General features: G+C 41.2%; 1 protein-coding gene across 12 annotated transcripts in view; it reads left to right on the top strand.

The window, feature by feature from the left end:
- OBSCN (obscurin, cytoskeletal calmodulin and titin-interacting RhoGEF) overlaps positions 1-22,565 on the top strand; it is a 249,781-nt gene that overhangs the window by 138,808 nt on the left and 88,408 nt on the right. For 11 of the 12 annotated variants that reach the window (XM_089533747.1, XM_089533750.1, XM_089533743.1 and 8 more), the window contains 14 exons: positions 237-515; positions 1,714-1,792; positions 2,253-2,377; positions 2,755-2,952; positions 7,213-7,245; positions 7,511-7,609; positions 8,455-8,676; positions 9,628-9,694; positions 14,284-14,321; positions 15,479-15,601; positions 15,726-15,865; positions 17,684-17,884; positions 18,364-18,446; positions 20,806-20,979. In XM_089533747.1, the coding sequence (XP_089389873.1) occupies positions 237-515; positions 1,714-1,792; positions 2,253-2,377; positions 2,755-2,952; positions 7,213-7,245; positions 7,511-7,609; positions 8,455-8,676; positions 9,628-9,694; positions 14,284-14,321; positions 15,479-15,601; positions 15,726-15,865; positions 17,684-17,884; positions 18,364-18,446; positions 20,806-20,979 (1,861 nt within the window). The remainder of the gene's footprint in view (positions 1-236; positions 516-1,713; positions 1,793-2,252; positions 2,378-2,754; positions 2,953-7,212; positions 7,246-7,510; positions 7,610-8,454; positions 8,677-9,627; positions 9,695-14,283; positions 14,322-15,478; positions 15,602-15,725; positions 15,866-17,683; positions 17,885-18,363; positions 18,447-20,805; positions 20,980-22,565) is intronic. The other variant, XM_089533741.1, reaches the window with a different exon arrangement.

The raw sequence follows: 22,565 nt of genomic DNA, 5'->3' as shown, positions 1-22,565 counted from the left end.
GCAAATTTTGTATTCTTGGAAAGTTAGCTGGGAAATAAGCAAATTGGGTTTCCTCTTTTATTATTATTTGATTTATGATGGAACAGGAAAGTAATATAGTGATTACATAACCTTTCCTTTAAAGCTTCTTAAAAACATGATCTTGCCTTTCCATAGCATGCACAAACACACATACATGACTTGTGCATTGCCATTACTGTTATTAATAATCATTATCATCATCAAAATAATTCCAGCTCCTATCTTCATAACTGAACTTCAAAACCAAGAGGTGCAGGATGGCTATCCAGTCAGTTTCGACTGTGTTGTTATTGGTAAACCCACCCCTTCCATCCGGTGGTTCAAGGACGGGAGAGTCATTGAAGAGGATGATCACTACATGATCAATGAGGATCAAGAGGGCTGCCACCAGCTGATCATCACTGCTGTAGTTCCCCTTGACATGGGGGTCTACCGGTGTCTGGCTGAAAACAGCATGGGGGTGTCTTCAACAAAAGCTGAGCTACGAGTGGACTGTGAGTTCTGCTGTGGGGGCTGGGCAGAGGAAACATAATACAAAACAGGAATTACATCTCAACCGATATGGCATGTTATATATGAACAAGTGTACATTGTGCTAATGATTTGGGGAAGACAATGAAAGCATCATGAAGTGCAATGCTTCAGAGAAAGTGTGTAACCACTGGAATGGTTCTGGATAAAAAGAAATCTCTTGGTATATGGCATTATACAACTGCATATAAGTCTTCTCCTATAGCCTATTATACATCTATTGGGAGAACGTTTCCCAAATACACATATTCACCAGTATTTCCCTACCCAAATACAAGTCACAGTATTTATAGCAAGTACAATTCTTTACCACTTATCAGTGCACTTGAGCACTCCCTGAGCGGTTTACAATGTGTAAGCTAATTTCTCATTCTCTTCTTCAAGTGGTGTATTAATTCCCACACACAGTTTCATTTTGATGAAACAGTTGTAAAACACGTGAGAACAAATACAGGCTGAATATCCTTTACCCAGAACTCTTTGGACCAGAAATGTTACATAGTTTAAGTTTTGGAATACTGATGTTTGCATTTACATAATGAGACACAATGAGGCTGGAGAGAGACAGAGTATCTGTGAAATGGTGGGAATCCAAGCATAGTGCTTGGTGCAAATCCATATCTCCAGCCATTTTACAGTTCCTTGCATCTCTCTCCAGGCTTGCAACTACAGTACAGTACATGGCTCAAAAAACTGTGGATTTCAGAATTCCAGATAACTGATGCTCAGTGTGTAAGAGTTTTCTCTATGCCCCATAGTGAGCCCCTCCAAACGACCTCCAAATAGCCAAAAAAATTGCTATTTCACTGTGTTCCATGGGCACTGCTCTAGCATAGCATAAAAAGGAATAGAACTCTACCTCTAACCATCCTTCTCTATCCCTGGAACCCTCGCTCTCAGGATCCCAAGCCCTAACTGATTATTCCCTCAGGAACTCCTGGAACACAGTCCTCTCTTGGACATAACTGTTCCCTCAACTGTCTAATCCCAACTGACTCTCCCCTCTATCAGCATGGAATTTCCACAAGTCACAGCCCATATTCTATTGGCTGGGCCTCAGCTGCTTTCTGAATGGTCAGCCAGGGGTTCTATGCACCACACCTAATATACATCATCATATCACACATCTTATGGATTTTTCCTTTCTTTCTCATTCTTTAGTAACCAGCACAGATTATGATACAGCAGCAGATGCAACAGAGACCTCATCCTATTACAGTGCCAAAGGGTATCTCTCCAGGTAAATTATACTACATACTGGAAAAGGTCTATATATTACAATAATCTGGTTTGGTGCTGTGGCAGGGAGAAAGTGTCCATCAGGTGCATACTTCCTTAGACCTACTGATCAAGATACATTGTGCAGCTGTTCTGTCTTTTTCTCCTCCATTGATGCTTTGTGGGGGAGGAGGAAGAAAGAAGTGGTGGGAATATTTAAGTGGGTTACAAATGAAAGATAATGGTAATTAGAACTCTTATACAATTCTGTGAATAAATGTCATATAATTATAAATAAATATAGTACATATATACAACTTGAGTGAAGTTTCACTCTGCACAATGGCCTGCTCCTTTTCTTACACTGATCATGGCCACAGAAACCTTCCTCTGCAGTGTTTGCTTGATACTAGTTTAGCGTAAGGACCTTGGCATAGTTAGTATCTCAAAAGTTACTTTTCCCCCTCCTCTTCCTGAGCCAGCCGAGAACAAGAAGGAGTAGAATCCATGACTGAAGAGGAACAGCTGCCACAGATCCTGGATGAACTTCATGACATTCATGTAGCCCCCGGAGCACCGCTGGCCAAATTCCACCTGAAGGTTAAAGGTAATGGAAAGCTTCAACACCAGGCTCAGCCACGGGAATGTATGCATGTCCAGTTTTGGTGAGATGTTCTTAATTTTTCAAATGATGATGACCTGTTTGTAAGGAACCATTTTTTCCATCTTGTCACAAAGAAGTAGCTGGATCTGTGCATATTTTTTGTGGGGAGTGGGGAGGAAGGTGTTTAGTTCAGTGATAGGAATATGGGAATAAAGATAGGATCCTTGGTGTCATATGATGAAAATGGGTTAGGGGGAAAGTCCAAAAGCAAAATGATTGCATTCAGTGCAGCGAACCTTAATCCATCTGTTCTCACAACCACTCGGTTGTCATCTTTTCTCCTCTTATCTCTAATTCATATCTGTACTTTCTCTGCATAGGCTACCCAGAGCCTCGGCTTTACTGGTTCAAAGATGGCCAGCCATTGCATGTGTCACAAAGACTGTTAAAGACAGACAAGAGGGAGTTTCATGCTCTTGAAATTCGTAATGTCACAAAGGAGGACGCTGGCCAATACTCGGTATTTATTAGCAACTCTGCTGGTTCTGCATACTCAGCAGCCAGATTGGTTGTCAGAGGTGAGCACTGTGAGACTGAAATGATGGCATATGGCATACCTATAAGTGTAAGGGCAACAGTCTTTAAATTAATTATGAAGGCAATGTACTTGGCTTTCCTATTTCCATGCAGGCAGTAGATAGGGAGGCAGATTATATTTAGAGTTCCATCAGATAATATCTTGTTTTAATTTTGAGGCAGAAACTAGCAAAGTGATAAAATGGAAATCTCTTGCCTGGGTCTGTGCAAATATGAGTCATGGATCCAGTCGTGGATCACTTCGACAATGGCTATCAAATTTGACTGTATGATTTCAGTGTATGGAGAGCAAATAGATCGAATGCAGTGTAAACAAAATAATTATTTTATTATGGAGTACAGATGGCCATTTTATTATCTCTGACATTATGCTTCTCTAGCCATATATATATATATATATGTATATATATATATATATATATATATATATATATATCACAATGACATTTCAGAGAGGGATTTTTATGCAGACCTGTTGGGAATTGTGCAATAGAGAGCAAAGTGGGTGTTTTTTCAATGAAAAAAGTGGAACTTATGGGAAAAAAAGCTTGTGAAATTTTTGTAGAAATCCTTAAATACAATACAATGATATTTTTTTTTAAAAAAACTATCAACCATGCACAAAACACTCACAATTTTATTGAGGTGGGAACAGGGGCTTTTTAAATGTTTCATTCTGTCATGCTAGAATGGAGTAAGTGAGGGTTTCCCTCTCCTTGCCTCTGGGTACTAGATGCCAGGGAACATGAGCTGGTCATAGAATCACAGAATCATAAAATCATAGAGTTGGAAGAGACCACAAGGGCCATCCAGTCCAACCCTCAGCCATGCAGGAACTCTCAATCAAAGCATCATGGTGGTGTTTTTGCATTCATATCTTATTTGTTGGCTTCCCTAGGACATCTAGGAGATTATTGCCCTGGTCTTTTTTCCTGTGCTAGGCACAGGATGTAAATGTATAGAAACAGATTCTATCACACAGCCCCGTCCCTGGGCATTACTTATCCAGTACCTAACCCGATCTTCTCCCAGATCTTTTAAAGAAAAGGGAAATGCTGTTCTATAAAAGGTCCGGGAAAAGACTGGATCAGGTATGGGATGAGTACTGCCTGGGGATGGGGCTGTGTGATAGAATCTGTTTCTATACATTCACATCCAGTGCCTAGTGCAGGAGAAAAGACCGGTGAGATAATCTCCTGAACTGGTCAATGTGAGAAGAGAATTGCAGAACAGATAGATCATTGGTTTGTCCCAGGGTGACACTTTTAATAAATAATAATAATAAAATTTTTATTTATATACCGCCTTTCCAACAGATCAGGGCGGTTTACAACAAGTTAAAAACAGAAGAAGAAGCAATAAAACTATACAACAATGTCATCAAAAACAAAGACAAAAAAAGCCCCGGGTTAGCCAGTCCCTTTGCCAGTGTGGAGGAAGGAGGCCTAAGGGACTTTAATCAGGGAATGCAATCCCAAACAGGAAGGTCTTTAGGTCCCGTCTGAATTGGGCCAGGGAGGTAGCTGAGCGGAGCTCTATGGGCAGCGTGTTCCAAAGGGCCGGGGCGGCGATGGAAAATGTCCTCCTAGTAGTGGAGACAAACCTCGCCCCGGGAACCCTAAGTAGTTGCTGCCCAGATGTTCTGAGGGTGCGGGGCGGAATGTATGGGGAGAGGCGGTCCTTCAGGTATCCTGGGCCCAAGCCATTTAGGGCTTTATAGGTCATTACCAACGCCTTATATTGCGCCCGGAAGCGAATGGGCAGCCAATGGAGATCTTTCAGCACCGGTGTTATATGGCTGGCCCTGGAAGTACCAGTGACCAGCCTGGCTGCCATGTTCTGCACCATTTGTAGCTTCCGGGTTTGGTATAAGGGTTGCCCCATGTAGAGTACATTGCAGAAGTCCAGTCTCGAGGTTACCAGAGCATGTACCACAGTTTCAAGGTCCCTCTGGGCCAGGTATGGGTGCAGCTGGCGAATTAGCCGAAGCTGATGACAGGTGCTCTTGACCGTCGCATTCACCTGAGTAGTCAGGCGAAGGGACGAGTCAAGAAGCACCCCAGACTGCGCACGGAGTCCTTCACAGGGAGCGTGACCCCGTTCAGGACAGGTGGAACCACCGCCATTCCTGGACCAGGGGAACCTATCACGAGTACCTCCGTTTTCTCTGGATTCAGCTTAATAATAATAATAATAATAATAAATTTATTTCTACCCCGCCCTTCCATAGATATGATCAGGGCGGCTTACAAAGTTTAAAAACAGTACAATAGAAAAGAAAAATTCAAATATAAAAGTTAAAAACATTACTACAAAGACAGGAACAGGAGATCAATAAAATACGCGTGTCAAGGGTTTTCCCTCATCCAGCCCATTACTGACTCCAGACAGGCCACGAGAGGAGAGACGCCATCCTCAGTCACTGCATCAGTCGGAGACATAGAGAAAATTATTTGGGTGTCATCAGCGTACTGATAACCCCGCGCCCCATGTCTCCGGATGATCTCTCCCAGCGGTTTCATGTAAATGTTAAATAGCACGGGAGACAGAATGGCTCCTTGAGGGACCCCAGTTTTAAGGGCCCTCTCATCAGAGCACACGTCTCCCAGCTGCACCATCTGGGACCTCCCAGAGAGGTAGGACCGGAACCACTGGAGCGCAGTGCCCCCGATTCCCACCTCTGCCGGGTGCCCCAGAAGGATACCATGGTCTATGGTATCGAAAGCTGCTGAGATGTCCAAGAGCACCAACAGGGACACGCTTCCCCTGTCGATGCCCAGACGGAGATCATCGACCAAGGCGACCATGGCCGTCTCAACCCCGTAACCCGCCCGAAAGCCAGTTTGAAATGGGTCCAGATAATCCGTTTCATCCAAGACCGCCTGAAGCTGGATTGCAACCGCCCTCTCGATCACCTTCCCCAAGAATGGCAGCAGTGAAACTGGCCGATAATTATTATGTACCAGGGGGTCGAGGGAGGGCTTTTTAAATAAAGGTTTTACAATGGCCAATTTAAGATCAGATGGAAATTGCCCTTCCCTCAAGGATGTATTAATAATCCGGCGTAACAATAAAGTCACAGCCGGTCCCCCCTGGGCTGCTAGCCACGAGGGACAGGGATCGAGAGAGCAGGTTGTCTTCCGAACACTTCCGAGGATCTTGTCCACATCATCGGTACTTACCAACTCAAACCGATCCAGTTTAACAAAGTCCACGGAGGCTCTGGATGCCTCTACCCTAGGTTCTGCTTGAATGTCAGCGTTAAGACCTTCGCTTATCCGAGAAGTTTTATCCGCGAAGAAGTTGTTAAATTGGTCACAGCAGGCCTTAGAAGGTTCAAAGATCTGGTTCAGGGCAGGAGGGAGCTGAGTTAGCTCTCTGACTACCCTGAACAACTCTGCTGGCCGCGACTCCGCGGACGCGATGCGAGCACCATAGAACGAATTCTTTGCTGCTCGTATCGCCTCTCCATAGTCCTCTAACCGTTGGGCTAGGAGAGTCTTGTCGTCTAAGCGAAGGTGTTTCCGCCAACGGTACTCTAGCCGTCGCAGCTCCCGCTTCCTTGCCCGGAGATCTTCCGTATATCAGGGCTTACGTTTGGAAGCGGGTCTGAGAGGGCGCTTGGGAGCGATACTGTGTATAGCCCTCGAGAGACCGGTATTCCAGATACCAGTCAGGGCATCAACAGAATCGCTGTCACTTCCAACCATGTGTCCCTCTAGGGCTTCCTGGAACCTTTTGGGTTCCATTAGCCTTCGAGGGTGGACCATCCTAATAGGTCCACCACCCCCGGGAGGGATCTGGGTAGAGACCTTGATTTTCACCTCAACCAGGAAATGATCCGTCCATGGCAGGGGGGAAATATTAGTTATTTCCGCCCACGGATTTTCCGCATCAGAACAAAAGACCAAATCGAGAGTATTACCCGCACAATGCGTAGGACCCAATATCAGCTGGGACAGGCCCATGGCCGCCATGGTATCCATGAATTCGCGAGCTGCACCGGGTGGAACATAGCTGGCCGTGAGGGAGAGTCTTGTTGATTTCAGTGGTACTTTTACTCAAGTATGCTAAAAGGGTGAGTTTAGCAAACTTTGTATTGTTGTGATAACATAGTATGTGGATTATGTTTTCTGTAATATCAATGCAACTGAATAACACCCAGTTGTCATAAGATTTCTATAATCCACAGAACTTTTCAGTGGTTAGTTCATGGTTCTGCTGTTCATTCTGTTCTGCAGGCCCTGGTGAGAAAGAAGAAGAGCCACGAAAAGGTGAGAAAAGAAACAGAAAGAGAAAGAGAGCAGTGTTTGGACCAGGCTGTTGTGCTGTCAATCAGCAAATTTTGGAGGAATTGGATTTTCCCTTATTGCCCAGTTTGCATGTTCCTTTACTTTCTCATCTGGATGACTCTTCAGAGCAGAACTAGGGTGGAAAGCTGGGGTACGGGAAGCTGTTGGCCACAATGGCCTTAGTCTTGTCTGTCCAAAGTCATGCCACATTTTATGTTTTTTCCCCTCTGGCTAACTTACGTTTTAGATGTTCATGAGCAGCTGGTACCACCAAGATTCCTTGAAAGATTTACCAACAAAAAAGTGAGAAAAGGCGTCAGCATTACCCTTTCTGTGAAAGTTGAAGGTAAATGAGCTTAAAGGTGATTTTCTCCCTTTCCAGTTGCTGAATTTGCACACTTGTAGGAGGCTTGGGGCTTTCGTCATGCTGTGATTGCAAGCGTTGTAGTCTATGGCACATGCAAGGCTAGGAACATATCCCAGTGAGCTTACAGTTTAAAGCGACAATGACCAAAATCTACCCAATGGGTCTCAAGGCCATTTTGCAGGGGCCAAGGGGCCCTTTGCTCTCATATCTCCCAGAATCTCTCTCCTGCCCTCCCCCATCTTTCTGTGTCTATGTGTCTGAAAAGAATCAGTGGCATCCACATGCCTTGGAAAGATGCATGCTTTTGGCCACTTTGTTGTGTTTTCAGGCATCTTGCCTTCTCTTCTTAGGTCTGTACAGACCTTTTCCATAATTCCTTTTCTGATCACCTCCTGTTTTTGGGAGCTGCCCTGTACAACACTAAGAAAAGTGTGTGGAGGGGAGAATTCTGAAAATATGGAGAAGAAGGAGGGAGCAACTGCCCAGAAGCCATTGGCTGTTTGAGGGCAAATGATTAAGATCAAACTTACCAGTGTTTGAGAATGGGATGTGTGGGTGAAAATGGAGGTGTGGTCCTCCAGTTTGCCTGGCAGTGGGCACTGTGCCTCCCTGGATCTTGGTAGTTGCCCAACCCTGGTTTAAAACTTGATACTGGGGAAAAACAGGAGGAATGGGAAGGAACAAGCATAGATGCAAGTAATGCTATACAGGAACCAGGTCTTTGCTGCAGTCATGGTTGAAGCCCAGGGCATTAAGCATTTTAGAAGAGGTTGTCTGTTGGACCTGCAGAGCCTTTGTGCTACTAACTCAGCTTCTTCTTCTAGGAAGTCCACCACCCTCAGTGACTTGGCTGAAGGAAGAGTCTCATGGGGAAGACATCCTCTGGATCAAGCCAGACACTCCCGGTTATAAACTTGCCAGTTCCAATATGCAACACAGCCTAATCTTACTGGATGTGAAAAAGGGATTCAGTGGAAACTATACTTGCATCGCCTCCAATCAGGCTGGCCAGTCCATCTGCAGTGCAACTCTAGAAGTTTTAGATGGTAAGTTCTTTCCTGCTCTCTTTTCTTAATAGGCCCAGTGCCTGTGTGCCTTGACTCTTTTGGACAACATTAGCTACGTTAGCTACGATCTCTGTGTTTCTACACCATTGTTGTTCACTGCTGTGAGATGACGACTTAGGTATCCAATAGACATCTTCCCCCATTTTTCACCCCAAATAATCACAGCAAATGTTGGCAGGCTTCTCTATGTAAAATATATTGTGCATAAAAACTCTTCCATGTATAAGATATATTAGATACTGTATGCAGCAGGCCCTCAGTATCCACTGGAGGTTGAGTTCAGGAACTTTCATGGATCCCAAAATCCATGGATACTCAAGTCGCATTATAAACAGTGGGGAAGTAAAACAATGTGGTAGTAAAATATCCCTTACATAAAATGGAAAAACTAAAGTTTGCTTTTTGGGATTTATATTTTTCTTGAATATTTTTAAACCTTGGCTGCTTGGATCCATAGATATAAAGGGCCAACCATAGTATGTCCTTGTGAATGCAGCTCAGATATATTGTGGCCAAAAGAAAAACAGCACCAGCAAATTTATAATTTGAGCATCACTCTTCGTATTGAAATTTGGATTATTAAGAATGATAAATAGCTAAATAGAGAAACACAAGCTTCATTAAAAAAAGTTTAATTACTGTACTAATCAGTAATAAAAAGCTAATTCATGATTGGAAAGAAATGATTTCTAGTCAAGTGCCCAGAATGAATAAAGGTCAAAAAAGATGGATTATGGCTTATCAGTGTAAACTATAGCTTGTAAATATGACAATAGAACTTTTCTGATAGTTCTAGCTTAAGATGAAAAGGGATATATGGTAAGTTAAAAACCTATTGTCTACACCTCCTTTATCACAACCTCATTCAATCTTCCTAGTGTTAAATACACTATAATTTTTAGATTTATGTTATTGTTCATTCTCTTGCAGTGAAAGAGGCTGAATCTCTGACCCAGGAGCGTGTGATGGTGACTGAGGCTATAATGACATCTCTTGGGTAAGCAGATGGCAGCACGGGGAGGGACACATAGTCTTAGGACTTGGAAGGAAACAAAAAGCCCAAGCCCACAGAACTAAGAAAATGCAAAGGGGAAATCACCAGGAACTAGCTACTTGCCCTTTGCTCCCTCCTTCTGAATGCCTGATACATTGCATTGATGCCTTGTAGTTCCAACAAGTATCCTGACATAAATCACTTATTGACCTGTAATCGAGAGTTTAAGCTTTCCAATTTCACAAATGTATAAAATGATCTAAGGTTCTCATATTGGAACCTTTGAGAAAATACATTGTTTTCTCCTCTTATTGGTTGGAGATATGAAGACAAAGAAAGAAAGGAATGTGGGTATGTCTGAGTGCTCTTTTTAATATACAATACATCTTAGTGACATTTTACATGTTCAGATGATTAATTTTGTTTGGACATAATTAATTTTTTCACCTACAAAAAAGAAATTGGGGAAATAGTGCAAATTTTCTCCACTCATTGTTGCTAAAACTGAATGTAATTACTTCTGCAAAATCCAGTAGGTGAGATTATGGCAGAACCACTTGTTTAAACTAGCAGAAGCCGTTTAAAAATTTCTAAGTTTTGGCCCCTCTCCCCTTAAGCTACTGAGGGTTACAAGACCCGTTGTTGAATTTTACTATCAAATTATTGAATTTCAGCAACAAGCTGAGAAGAGCCATTTTAAAATGGGGAGAATGTATAGATTTAGAGCTTTTTTCCCCTAGTTTGCAGCTGAATTTTCAGTGGGAAACCATGAAAATCACTTTAAAGACAGCATTTTCTGTTTGATTGCATGCTTGCTTGTGGCAATTACTTGCCAAAGTTTGGCACTGCAATTTGCCATTCCATTTCAGCACAGCGGTGTTGGTGGAGCCAGGTGATGGTAAGCGTATGGAGATGATGGGCTTCCATCCCTGGTTTAATCTTTGGACCCCTCCCCTCAAAAAAAACTCAAGTGTAAAGAAGAATGAGAATAGGAATGGGTTGATCTGTTGTGCTCTGTGACACTGTTGCATGTGTTCTTCATACATGTGTTTCATCCCATTTCTAGCATTTGAAAAGAATCCATACAGAAATTTGCACACTTCTAAAAGTGTGTATATAGTGATGATCCCTCTGTGATCTAAGCATCCAAACAACAGGCCTGCCTTGGCTCCTAGTCCCAGCAGATCCTTAGCTTCTCCCTGAGTCTCCTGGTCTATGTTCTTACTCTTTCGGAGCTGAAGATGGCCCCTGGAGATCCTTGAATCGCGCTGCCACGACCCAGTGGATTCATATTGGATTTCCCTTAACACACACTGGGACTTGTTAAGGAGTTCTAGTTCTCTTCCTTTGCTAATCTATTCAACCAAGCTGGGACACGTGTAAAGGAGTGTTGAAGCAGCAGATACTTTTAAGGAAGTATTTATTATAATTAAACCAAACAGAACAAAAAGATATAAATCATGCAAGATCATAAGTGTCTTGCAGGTACAATAAATGCAATTCTAAAAGTATTCATTTGATGGAAGCAACCAGAAAAATAATAAATGTCCTAAATGTTCTAATCTGACACATTTTCACCTAACTGATATATTGGTGTAATATGCCTTGATGGATTTGAAAGTACAGTGGACCCTTGTTATACGCTGGGGTTTGGTTCCCCTGTGGATAACAAAATCCGTGGATGCTTAAGTCCCATTAAATATAATGACATAGCAAAATGGTGTCCCTTATAAAAAAATGGAAAATCAAAGTTTGATATTTGAAATTTATACTTTTTTGGAACATTTTCAAACTGTGGATGCTTGAATCCGTGTATAAAAAATCCGTGTATAAGAAGGGCTTGTTGGGGCATAGAAAGACGCGCCGTGTCCACCACGACCACCTGCAGAGTTGAACCACGTCAACAAGACACCAGGGAGAAGGAATCTGAAGAGATGTCTGCAAAGGTATTTAGGCCAAGAAGGAAAAGTATTCCTTCACCACTGCAAACGGCCTTGAGCTCCCGGCTTGAGAAATAACGACAAGAGCACTTCAAGCCGGGACTCTTACACCCACTGTCATAACTGACACACTCTCTCAGAAGAACACTAACAGCATCAACATTCCATAATGCTAGTGTCAACTGTCAACTGCCACTGGAACTTGACTGCTTATAATACTTAGCTTACAGCTCTATCTTGTGATCACATAAATGTCATTTCCTAACAGGGCTGACTGTGAATAATAATAATAATAATAATAGATTTTATTTTTATCCCGCTTTTCCGCGATGATCAAAGTGGCATACAGATTAAAATTTCAACATAAAAATACATACATATTGATAAAAACAATGTAAAAAATATCACATTAAAAGCTATTACACAGCCAGCTTGGTTGAATCGATCCAAAAACATTGCGAAAATCATTACACATTAGGGGGAGAGGGCATAATATCACATCTCATGGGGGGAAAGCTTGGTGAAAGAAAAAGGTCTTAAGGTTCTTTCTGAAAAGGTCCAGGGAGGTGGTGGAACGGAGCTCGTCGGGAAGGTTGTTCCACATTTTTGGGGGCCGAGATTGAAAAGGCCCTTTGGGAGGTCACCACATATTGCGCAGTTGGGATTTTCAGCAGATTCTTCCTGGCTGACCTGAGTGTGCGGGGCGGATTATATGGGGGGAGGCGGTCCTCCAAGTACCCTGGGCCCAAACCATTTAGGGCTTTATAGGTAATTACCAACACCTTGTATTGGGCCCGGAAGCGAATAGGCAGCCAATGGAGTTCTTTCAGGATAGGTGTTATATGGTCTGCCCTGGAACATCCAGCGACCAATCTCGCAGCCATGTTCTGCACTAACTGAAGCTTCCGGGTTTGGTACAAGGGTTGCCCCATGTAGAGCGTATTACAGAAATCCAATCGAGAGGTTACCAGAGCGTGTACTAGGTCCCTCCGGTCCAGGTAGGGTCGCAGCTGGCGTATCAGCCGAAGCTGGTAGCAAGTGCTTCTGACCGTCACATCCACTTGAGATGTCAATTGGAGTGACGAGTCCAGAAGCACTCCCAAGCTGCGAACTGAGTCCTTCAGGGGGAGCGTGACCTCATTCAGGACAGGTGGACAAATTTCACTGGGGAACCTATCACTAGTACTTCCGTTTTCTCTGGATTCAGGCTGAGTTTGTTTTCCCTCGTATAGTTACAGGTCTTAGCTTAGCATAGACTATCTGCCTGAATTAGGCCTTCTTGCTGTAGGCACAACACTATAGTTTTCCTAACCCGTAAGACTAACTGAGGGAGACATTCCCACCCCGAATTCCCACTGTAGAAACCACTAACTGCTGAAAACTCTCTCTCTGCCTCTCTCTCCAACTGCCACTCTCTAACTGTCACTTGGTCTCAGAGGCTTTTCTCTTAGAAGCTTCCGGAAGAAAACTCTCACTCCTGCTCACTGATTGGTCAAGTGAGCCTTCCGTCAGCTGTGATGTCATTATTTATTTGCATGTGCTTCCCTCCCAGTCTACTCTTATTACCTGGCAGAAGTCTTCCAATGGCTGGAGGCAGTCATGGAGAGTGAGGCGAAAACTGCATCAATACACCACTTGGGATTTTCAAAACCATGTAGATAATTTGTCTGTGAATCAGACCATGTCACAATTCACAGTAATGGAGTTCATTAAGCATTCCTAAGTCAGGATTGTGACTTTGTTTTTTGAGCAAAAGGGACACAGAAGTTGAGATGCAGCACGGTGGTCATGGTTTCAGTGTTGGACTTGGACACTGGAGGACCAGGCTTTGAATCCTGCTTGGCCATGGCAACCCACTGGGCAAGTCCTGCTCTCTCAGCCTTACAGGGAGGCAAAGACAAACCCAAACTCTGAACCAATCTTGCTAACAAAACCCGGTTCTAGATTTGCCTTTGGGTATCCATATGTCAGAAACAACCTGAAGGCACACAACATCAGCAACAAAGAGTTAAGGGAGCAGGAACCTCTTCGCCATACTTGCCACTTACTCCTCTGCAGTCTGTCCTGGACATTTTTCTTTCAGTAGAGCTTACTAGGCATGCGCAGGAGAACTTCACATTACTTTGTGCAGTCAGCCTTCCATATCCACACATCCTTTATTCACAACTATTCATGGCTTGAAACTATTTTTTAAAAGATATAAATTCCCAAAAGCAAAGCTTTATTTTGCCTTTTTATATAACGGAAACCATTTTACTACACCACTATATTTAATGGGAGTTAAGCATCCATGGATTTAGGTATCCAGGGAGGTACAGGAATCAAGCCCTAATGGATACCAAGGGCCAGCTCTACTCTGCATCTTGCTTCTTCTCCAATACATTAGTACAACCCATGCAGACTCATAAGGCAACAGCCCAGCCCAATGGGTAAGATGAGTAGAAACTGTGAAAAAAGAGTCACACTTTCTCAGATGTGGATCCATTGTGCAAAAATAAAGCAGTTTGGGACAAACTGACTAATTTAATTAGTGATATTATTGGCCAAAATATCCAGAAGAGTGGCACGTTATTGCTCTTGTTGATGTTTCAACGAGTCACCTTTTTGTTTTTTAGTGAACATTTTTTTATTTCTTTCTTTCCTGTTTATCAGAGGTGGGGTTTCAGCTCAACCGCCTGGAGCCCAAAAAGGTAGGAAAAACTGTTACAACTTCCTCTGTACATTAACTGTTTATATGATCACTGATTTCTGTTTCATGCTACTTTCACTAAATGTTGTTTAGTTTACAAGAACACTCATGCATTTCTTATCAAATAAATTATTTTTCATTGAGGAACAGAAAGAAAATTCTATTATAAAGAGTAAATTAACTCCTCTACAAATAACTCCACAGCAAGGGTGTAAAGTGTAACTTATATGATCCACAGTCTTCTGGTGTTCCTCAAAGTTTTAAAAATGTTCCCTCAAAAATACTCCATCTCCCCCTCCCTGGTTATTTTCCTACCTCCCCAAAAGTTCATTTGTTTCCCATTTTCCAGGCATTTGCTTGAATTAAGGACAAGTGATCCCTGCCTTGCTTCATCTGTCCCAGTGATTCCAAAGCTCTGGCCCTCCAGGCATTTTGGATTTCAGCTCCTAGTAGCCTCAGCCATCTTGGCCAGTGGTCTTGGATGATGGAAGCTGAGGTCTAAAACACCTGGAAGGCCAGAAATTGGGAACCAGTATCTCAGTTGCCTTCTTCCCACTCAACCAGGTGAAATCTTCATAAAAAATAACCATCTTGAAATGGAAGTTCTACTTTCAGAATACCCATCTTCTTTGTTTTTTTGTTTTTCTTGGTCAGCAAGTATTTTGAAATTGAGCTGGTGTGGTGTAGTGAAGGCCAGGGTTCAATTCCCCACTCGGCCATGGAAATTGAATTGCTGACTTTGGGCAGATCACACGCTCTCAGCCCCAGAAAACCCCATGCCAGGTTTGCCTTAGAGTCACCATAAGTTGGAATCAACTTGTAGGCACACAACAACAAGATCGATATTTTTAAAATTACTGCTTTGATTTTTAAAAATGTGTATCCAGTGTCTGTGTACTCAGATCTGAACCTAAATGAACAAAATGTCTCAAGAAAAGCAGCTCATAAAAATGTTTAGCTTATAAAGGTAGGAAAATATATATAAAAAGGTTATTTTCCAAATTCTTTCATCAGCATGCAATGTAGTACTTGCCCCCTTGTTTCAAATGCATTTCTCAGTTCCTCATGGCTGTGACAAAAGCTTGTTAAGGCTTCATCTGTCTGAGCAGTGACACTTTCAGGAGTTGCATGCCTTAGCACAACCTTCTGTTTTGGTAGGAGAACGTATGGAAGAGGAAGCTGTGCGGAGCCACATTTCACTTGCTGAGGTTGGCACTGAGGAATTTCTCCAGAAACTGACCTCACAAATCACAGAAATGGTATCTGCAAAGATAAGTCAAGGTAACAGTTTGACATTGCAAATGCTCTTTGCTTTTGCAGGGGGCAACCAACATTGGGCTTACTGATGGTTAGTTATCAGTCCAAGATACCTTTTAATCATTTCCTTTTAATCTTTTGTTTCCAGCTACACTTCGAATTCCTGGAGCTGACAGTGACGATGAATCAAAAACACCATCTCCATCCCCACGGCACGGCAGGTCTAGGCCTTCCTCCACTGCTCAGGAGTCTTCCTCAGAATCTGATGAAGGGGATGCAAGAGGAGAGGTATAATACCTATATAAGCAAACTTTATGCAAGCATTCCTGAGAAGACTACCAGTGAACAGTATGCTCCACATGTTTTTCAAAGCCTAAGAGGGCAATTGCAATACTGCATTGCAGAATGACATTAATGCTTTGGGCTTACAAAAAGTAAAGCTAAAGGAAGTAGGCAGTCCTTTGAATGGAAAATAGAATGGAATGAATGAGTCAAACCAAATGTCCACATATACTCCCAACAAACCAACTAAGCCTCTTTTGCCAGTTTGCAAACTGGGACTTCAGCTCCTAACAGCTGCATAAAGTGTACATTATGCTTTCATAGAATCACAGAATCATAGAGTTGGAAGAGACTTCAAAGGCCATCAAGTCCAATTCCCTGCCATGCAGAAATACCCTCCTTTCAATAAAAACAATTGTCCACCATCCTCTGCACAAAAGCCACCGTGATACTCTTCCAGGCCTCAAGCATAGTTTCTTTTTGCCTTGCTTGGAATCTCCTATTACCGGTTTATCCAGAAGTGAACACTATTGATGTCAGTGTGGCTTGCTTCTGAGTGTACATTTATTCCATCACGTTGCCAGCTAGTAGTTTTATAAAGAAGGGATATGAAACAAAAGAGGAATAATTGGGATGTTTTGCATCCTCTTCAAAGGATCCATCGGAATAGAAAGAAGCAGTATTGATTTCATTTTGTGCTGTCTTGCATTATACAATTAGGGAAAGCAGAAAAAAGAAATAGAGACAGATAAGGGAGCCCATCAGAGAGAGCAGGAAAACCACTAAGGAAGGCAGATTGCTCTTCAAAGTTGCTGTTGTTTTGCTTGTGCCGACACAAAATGGAGCATGGTTAGTTGTTTTAACTTTTTTTATTTAAACAAAGAACATCGTTTTTCTACATAGCTCCACAGCTGCACAGCAATAACATAATAGGGAAAATGTGTTATTAACAGCATCAGGTGTCTGCACATGTATGCATTGGGAGGTAGTGTTAAATACTGCTAAAAATGAAATAACTCATGTAGTAACCTTGTCAAAAATGATTAAAAATTGGAAGAGTTCTCTGTAAACCTACATCGACTGTAGCTCTCTGACAGACCAGGCTAAATACCTCACTAGACTACAAACGCTAGGATTCTGTAGAATAGAGTTATGGCAGCTAAAGTGGTGTCAAACCCCTTTAATTCTGCAGTGTGGATACACCTTGAGTGTCCTTTCTCGATACTGAGTAATATATATACTGGGTAACTAAGATATATACTGGCCTGTTACAGACTGCCAAAATAAAGCTGCTTCGGGTCTCTTTGGAGGTATGCTATTTAAATGATGCATGCATCCTAAGAATCCGGAAGCTGCACCAAAGCTGCACTCCAGTGCTTAGGAATGGAGTGTGGCTTTGGCACGACCTCCGGACTCTTAGGATGCATGCATCATTTAAACAGCATACCTCCAAAGAGACCTGAAGCAGCTTTATTTTGTACTTTGATCCCATCAACTTCCTGGCTCACCCTTTTGAATGATTGTTTTAGATTTGTATATTGTATTGTGTTATTGGTTTTATCTATTTTATGATGTGTTTGTAACTGGTTTTAAATTTTGTGTACACCGCTTTGATCTTTTGGAAAAGCGGTATAAAGATAAAATTTATTATTATTATTATTATTATTATTATTATTATTATTATTATTTTGGCAGTCTGTAACAGGCCACTGAGTAATTTTATTGCTATTTTAAAGGTTTTATCTGTGAGCCTCCTCCGGTTCCTCTAGGGAGAAAGGTGGGATATAAATGCAATAAATAAATAAATACATCTTCTGCCTACAGATTTTTGACATCTACATGGTCACTGCTGACTACCTACCCATGGGCGCTGACCGTGAAACCATCTCCCTAAAGGAAGGGCAATATGTGGAGGTCCTGGATTCTGCTCATCCTCTGAAATGGCTGGTTAGAACCAAACCCACCAAGTCCAGCTCCTCAAGGCAAGGTTGGGTCTCTCCAGCCTTTCTGGATAAGAGGTTGAAGGTAAGAGTCTTCCAAGCCCCCTCCCCATTATCTTGAAGATAATGAACTTATTTTGCTTCCTTGGCTCTACATTTCTATGAAGAATTACAAGCGTATTAAAATAGCTGGTATGCTTTACCAAGTTAATCTCACTCAGGGCAATATCACACTACTCTGCTATAATGCTATTATTCCACTTCAAAGGCTATGGCTGCTTCCTGTGGAATTATGGGATTTGGAGTTTAGCGCCAAAGAGCTCTCAGGATGAGGATTCATGAAGATGTGTGACCAATGTTGTCAATGTGTTTCTGTTGCAAGCTAGATTATTTTACAGCTAAATTTTCAGCTGCAGGACAGTTAACAATAAACATTCACATCCTATTGTTCACTTTTGTCCAGCCCAGACCGTGGGACTAGTTTAATAGCCAAAGACAACGGAAGCTGTCTTGTGCATCTGCCTCTTATTCCAAGTGGGACAGGTTTTCTTTCCTTTGTTTTAGCTGTCTACAGAGTGGGGTGTTCCAGAGATTCCAGAATTCCCTGGTGAATCTGTTTCAGAGGATGAATATAAAAAGAAGCTGAGGTGAGTACTGTGTTTGAATGTTCTTCCTTGATGAGTTTTGTGTTTTCTATTTGCCTCTGAGGCTCCAACTACACATGTTATTATTAGTTTTAGAAACTGTGTTTAAACTGGCCAATTTTGATTTAACACTGAGAAGCTGTAGGGTCTCACTGTGGAATGTTTCCTCAAAACATACTGAATTACTGCACTATTTTCCTGCCACACACAGCCGTTGTTGCTATTTGTCCTGAAAGGTAGAGTTTTCTGCAAACAGCATTCCCAGAGGGAAGGGGCTATAGCTAGAGGAGGTTTGATAGAAAACTGATGTGATAGCCCTGTTTAAATATTTGAAGGGATATCATATTGAAGAGGGAGCAAACTTGTTTTCTGCTGCTCCAGAGAACAGGACCCAGAACAATGGATGCAAGCTCCAGGAAAAGAGATTCCAGCTCAACATTAGGAGGAACTTCCTGACAATAAGAGCTGTTCGACAGTGGAACACACTCCTTCCTTGGAGTGTAGTGGATTCTCCTTCCTTGGAGGTCTTTAAACAGAGGCTGGATGGCCATCTGTTGGGGATGCTTTGATTGAGAGTTCCTGCATGGCAGATTGGGGTTGGACTGAATGGCCCTTGTGGTCTCTTCCAACTCTATGATTCTATGATACTATGATCTAAGATGTAGAAGCTCAAGGATCAAGCATACACTCCACAGAACAATAATCCAGTTTTGTTCCATCCCAGAAGGATTCTAGTTTAGGGTCCTTCTGTCTGCAACTGGTACATGTGAAAGTAACTTGCTCAAGGCTACTTGATACACCTTAACAGAAAGAAGATTCTTTCATATATCCAAACATTAATTCAGTCAGTGGCACAATGCAGGCATTGATGGTTCATTCTGAACAACTGAAAGCCAAAGGTTTGTTACATTAGAGGTCCAGTGTGGCCCACTGTGTTAGCATAGACAGGAAAGGAGGAAATCTGGATTAAAGGTCTTCACTTCCATGGTGCCTAGGAAGACATGGGTAGAATAGGTGCTGCGTTAAATGTGTATCCTGCAAAGGACAGAACCAAACTGGTGGGACTAGGTACAAAATACAGTCGGCCCTTCTTATACACAGATTTTTTATAAACAAATTCAAGCATACACGGTTTGAAAATGTTAAAAAATGTATAAATTTCAAATATCAAACCTTGATTTTCCATTTTTTTTTATAAGGGACACCATTTTGCTATGTCATTATATTTAATGGAACTTGAGCATTCATGGATTTTGTTATACACAGGGGAACCAAACCCCAGCGTATAACAGGGGTCCACTGTAAATGTGAAAATGTAATGTAAAGGTAATGTTATAGTATACAAAAGTGTGTTTATATATACACACACAAATGAATATACTGTATACTAAAGAACATAATGTGAAATGACATATGCAACACATAATACAAATATGGACAATTGAAAGTAGAAGTATACAAAGGCTACAATACAATGGTAATGCACATAATGCACAGTACAATACAATATGTAGTTGCATATCAGTAGTAGTGAACTCAATGAAACAGTGAAAAGAATAATTACAATATGCAAATTATGTCCAATATATGTGCTGTTGTGTTTCTTTCCTTGTTATCATGTAAAGAAGCCCTATGTATGATTTTACTTGAAAGTAAGTGTGCAGAAGATCAGATTGACTGTATGCAGATAGGTGAAGTTGAACCAGCCATTCCACTCCTCTATATTAATGCAACCCCATATACGTAGAGGCTAAAGTGGTGTGTGTGTGTGTGTGTGTGTTTGTGATTGGTAACTGGTCTACTCACGTAGAAGAATTAGGTGGTAAAATGCTTAAAGTAAATAATGGACTGTGCTGTTTGAGACTTCAGGTAGCAGGACAGACAATTGACTGTTTCTGTCCACTGAAATCTCCCTGTAAATAGAAAATTAATATAACAGCTATAGCAACTAGTTTAAATTTGCTGCACTAGTTATTCACCTGTGGATAGTTTGTCTTTTTTTAAAATTATGTAGGAACATTCAAACATTCTCTTCTGTTTCTCTAGCAGTCTATCATAATTATTTGGCTGCAAATGCAGGCCTGCTCATAAATAGACACATTTGAATGTATTTTAACTCTAGTGAAGATGTGTCTCTGTGTTGATGTATGCATACTTTATTTCTTTATTACATAGTCACTCTTATTATTTAGCTGAAATAGGAATTATTTTAATAATAGGTGTAATCATAAGGCAAAGTGTATTTTTTTTGCTAACAATGGAACATACATTCTCTTATTTTATGGAACTGTACCAACAAAATCATATTCTTTCAATGAAAGTATCAACCATCTTTCTCTCTTCATTCCATGTTACTCTTTAGCCTCCTTATTCAGGATCTGCTGAACTCCGAGGAGGAGTTTGTTAAGGACCTGCAGTTCCTCCAGACTCATCACATTCAATACACTGAAACTTGCCCCAACATCCCTGCTGCTGTTTCCAGTCAGAAGCTCATTATCTTCAGAAATGTCACTGACTTGACGCACTTCCATTTCAGGTATGTGTAGCTATTGCATAACATCCAAAGTAGGTGCCAAGTGACAAATCAGATGCAAAGGTATGTAAGAGCAGCCCTTCTTCTGGAGTAAAAGCCACTTTGGGAGGGGAAATTTGGAAAAATATCAAAATGGTGTCTGGAAAAAGATTTAAGTGCTCCCCATCTCTCTCTCTCTCTCTCTCTCTCTCTCTCTCTCTCTCTCTCTCTCTCTCTCTCTCTCTCTCTCCCACTTCAAGGTGCAACAAAATAAAAAATAGCATTATCTGGATGGTACAAAAATTATTTTATTTCCTGCACGTTGGATCCAATGGGATATGCAAATAAGCCTCTTTCAGATCTATGGATGCCAACCAATCCTTGATTTCCAGATTCTCTTTAACAGCCTGAAATATATCCATTTTGAGCCTCTGATAATGAAGAGGTCCATATGATATTGAGCATCTTGAAAAACTGACCTATAAGACCCATTGCTCTTGAGTACTGTGAAGAGAACTGAGTATGCTTCTTTGAATTTTGGCAGTGAGGCAGCCTTTCTATGGCTCCAGTTTCCAGTAGATGTTACATCTGTTTTTGAACCTCTACTTTTTTTAAAAAATTCTTTTATTGCGTTAAAAACATCATACATTGAAATTCCAACAATTTCAAATATTTCTATTACGTTTTATTTTCTGTTGTCCCATCCGATTACAATCACATATACCACCTATAAACCATCCTTGCTTTCATTTCTCTTATTAACGTAATTCACCATAACACAAATTCTATTTGTTTATGTTATCATCCTTCTAGATTTCTTTTTCTCTCATGTATAGTAATTGTCCTCATATTATTGCTTTTTATTTAAATGCCAATATTTTTTCAAAAAGTCTTCTACAATCTTCCAATCCTCCACCTCTTCTTTTTTGTTTTTTATTATCAATGTCAACTCATCCATATTCTTTAAGTCCAAAATTTTTTGTAGCCATTCCTCTATGTCTGGTATTATCTTACTCTTCCAATTTTTTGCTAATAGTATTCTAGCAGCTGTTATAAGGTAGAGCATAATTCTCCAATATTTTTTTTCATTTTCTTTTCCCAAGAACACTGTCATATTCAGTAAATAAATTTCCGGACGCATAGTAAACTGTATATCTAACATTATTTGTATCATATTATGTATCTTTTTCCAAAAATACTTAATTCGAGAGCAACTCCACCACATATGGTATTAAGATCCCTTTTCATTATCACATTTCCAGCATTTGTCTTTACTCAATTTATACATCTTAGCTATTTTCACCGGGGTAAAATACCAGCGATTATACACTTTCAGATAATTTTCTTTTAAATCTTGTGCTACTGTGAACTTGACGGTTCTTTCCCACGAGTTCTCCCAGTTTCCCATCAAAATTACTCGCCCTATCTCTTGAGCCCATTTCGTCATATTATCGGTGACATTTTCATTTTATAATTCATATGCCATAAGAATCTTATATAGCTTTGCAATTTTACCTTTATCCTTTCCCCATAAAATTTTATCCAAATTATTTTCTTTTGTTTCGAATCCATCATTCATTACGTCTTGTTTAAACTTAGATTTAATTTGT

The sequence above is a fragment of the Sceloporus occidentalis genome, unplaced genomic scaffold (genome assembly GCF_023333645.1).
Source record: "Sceloporus occidentalis isolate IW3139 unplaced genomic scaffold, rSceOcc1.0.p SCAF_7, whole genome shotgun sequence".
In the NCBI taxonomy this organism is placed as follows: Eukaryota; Metazoa; Chordata; class Lepidosauria; order Squamata; family Phrynosomatidae; genus Sceloporus; species Sceloporus occidentalis.
This window is presented reverse-complemented; position numbering and strand designations above follow the sequence as displayed.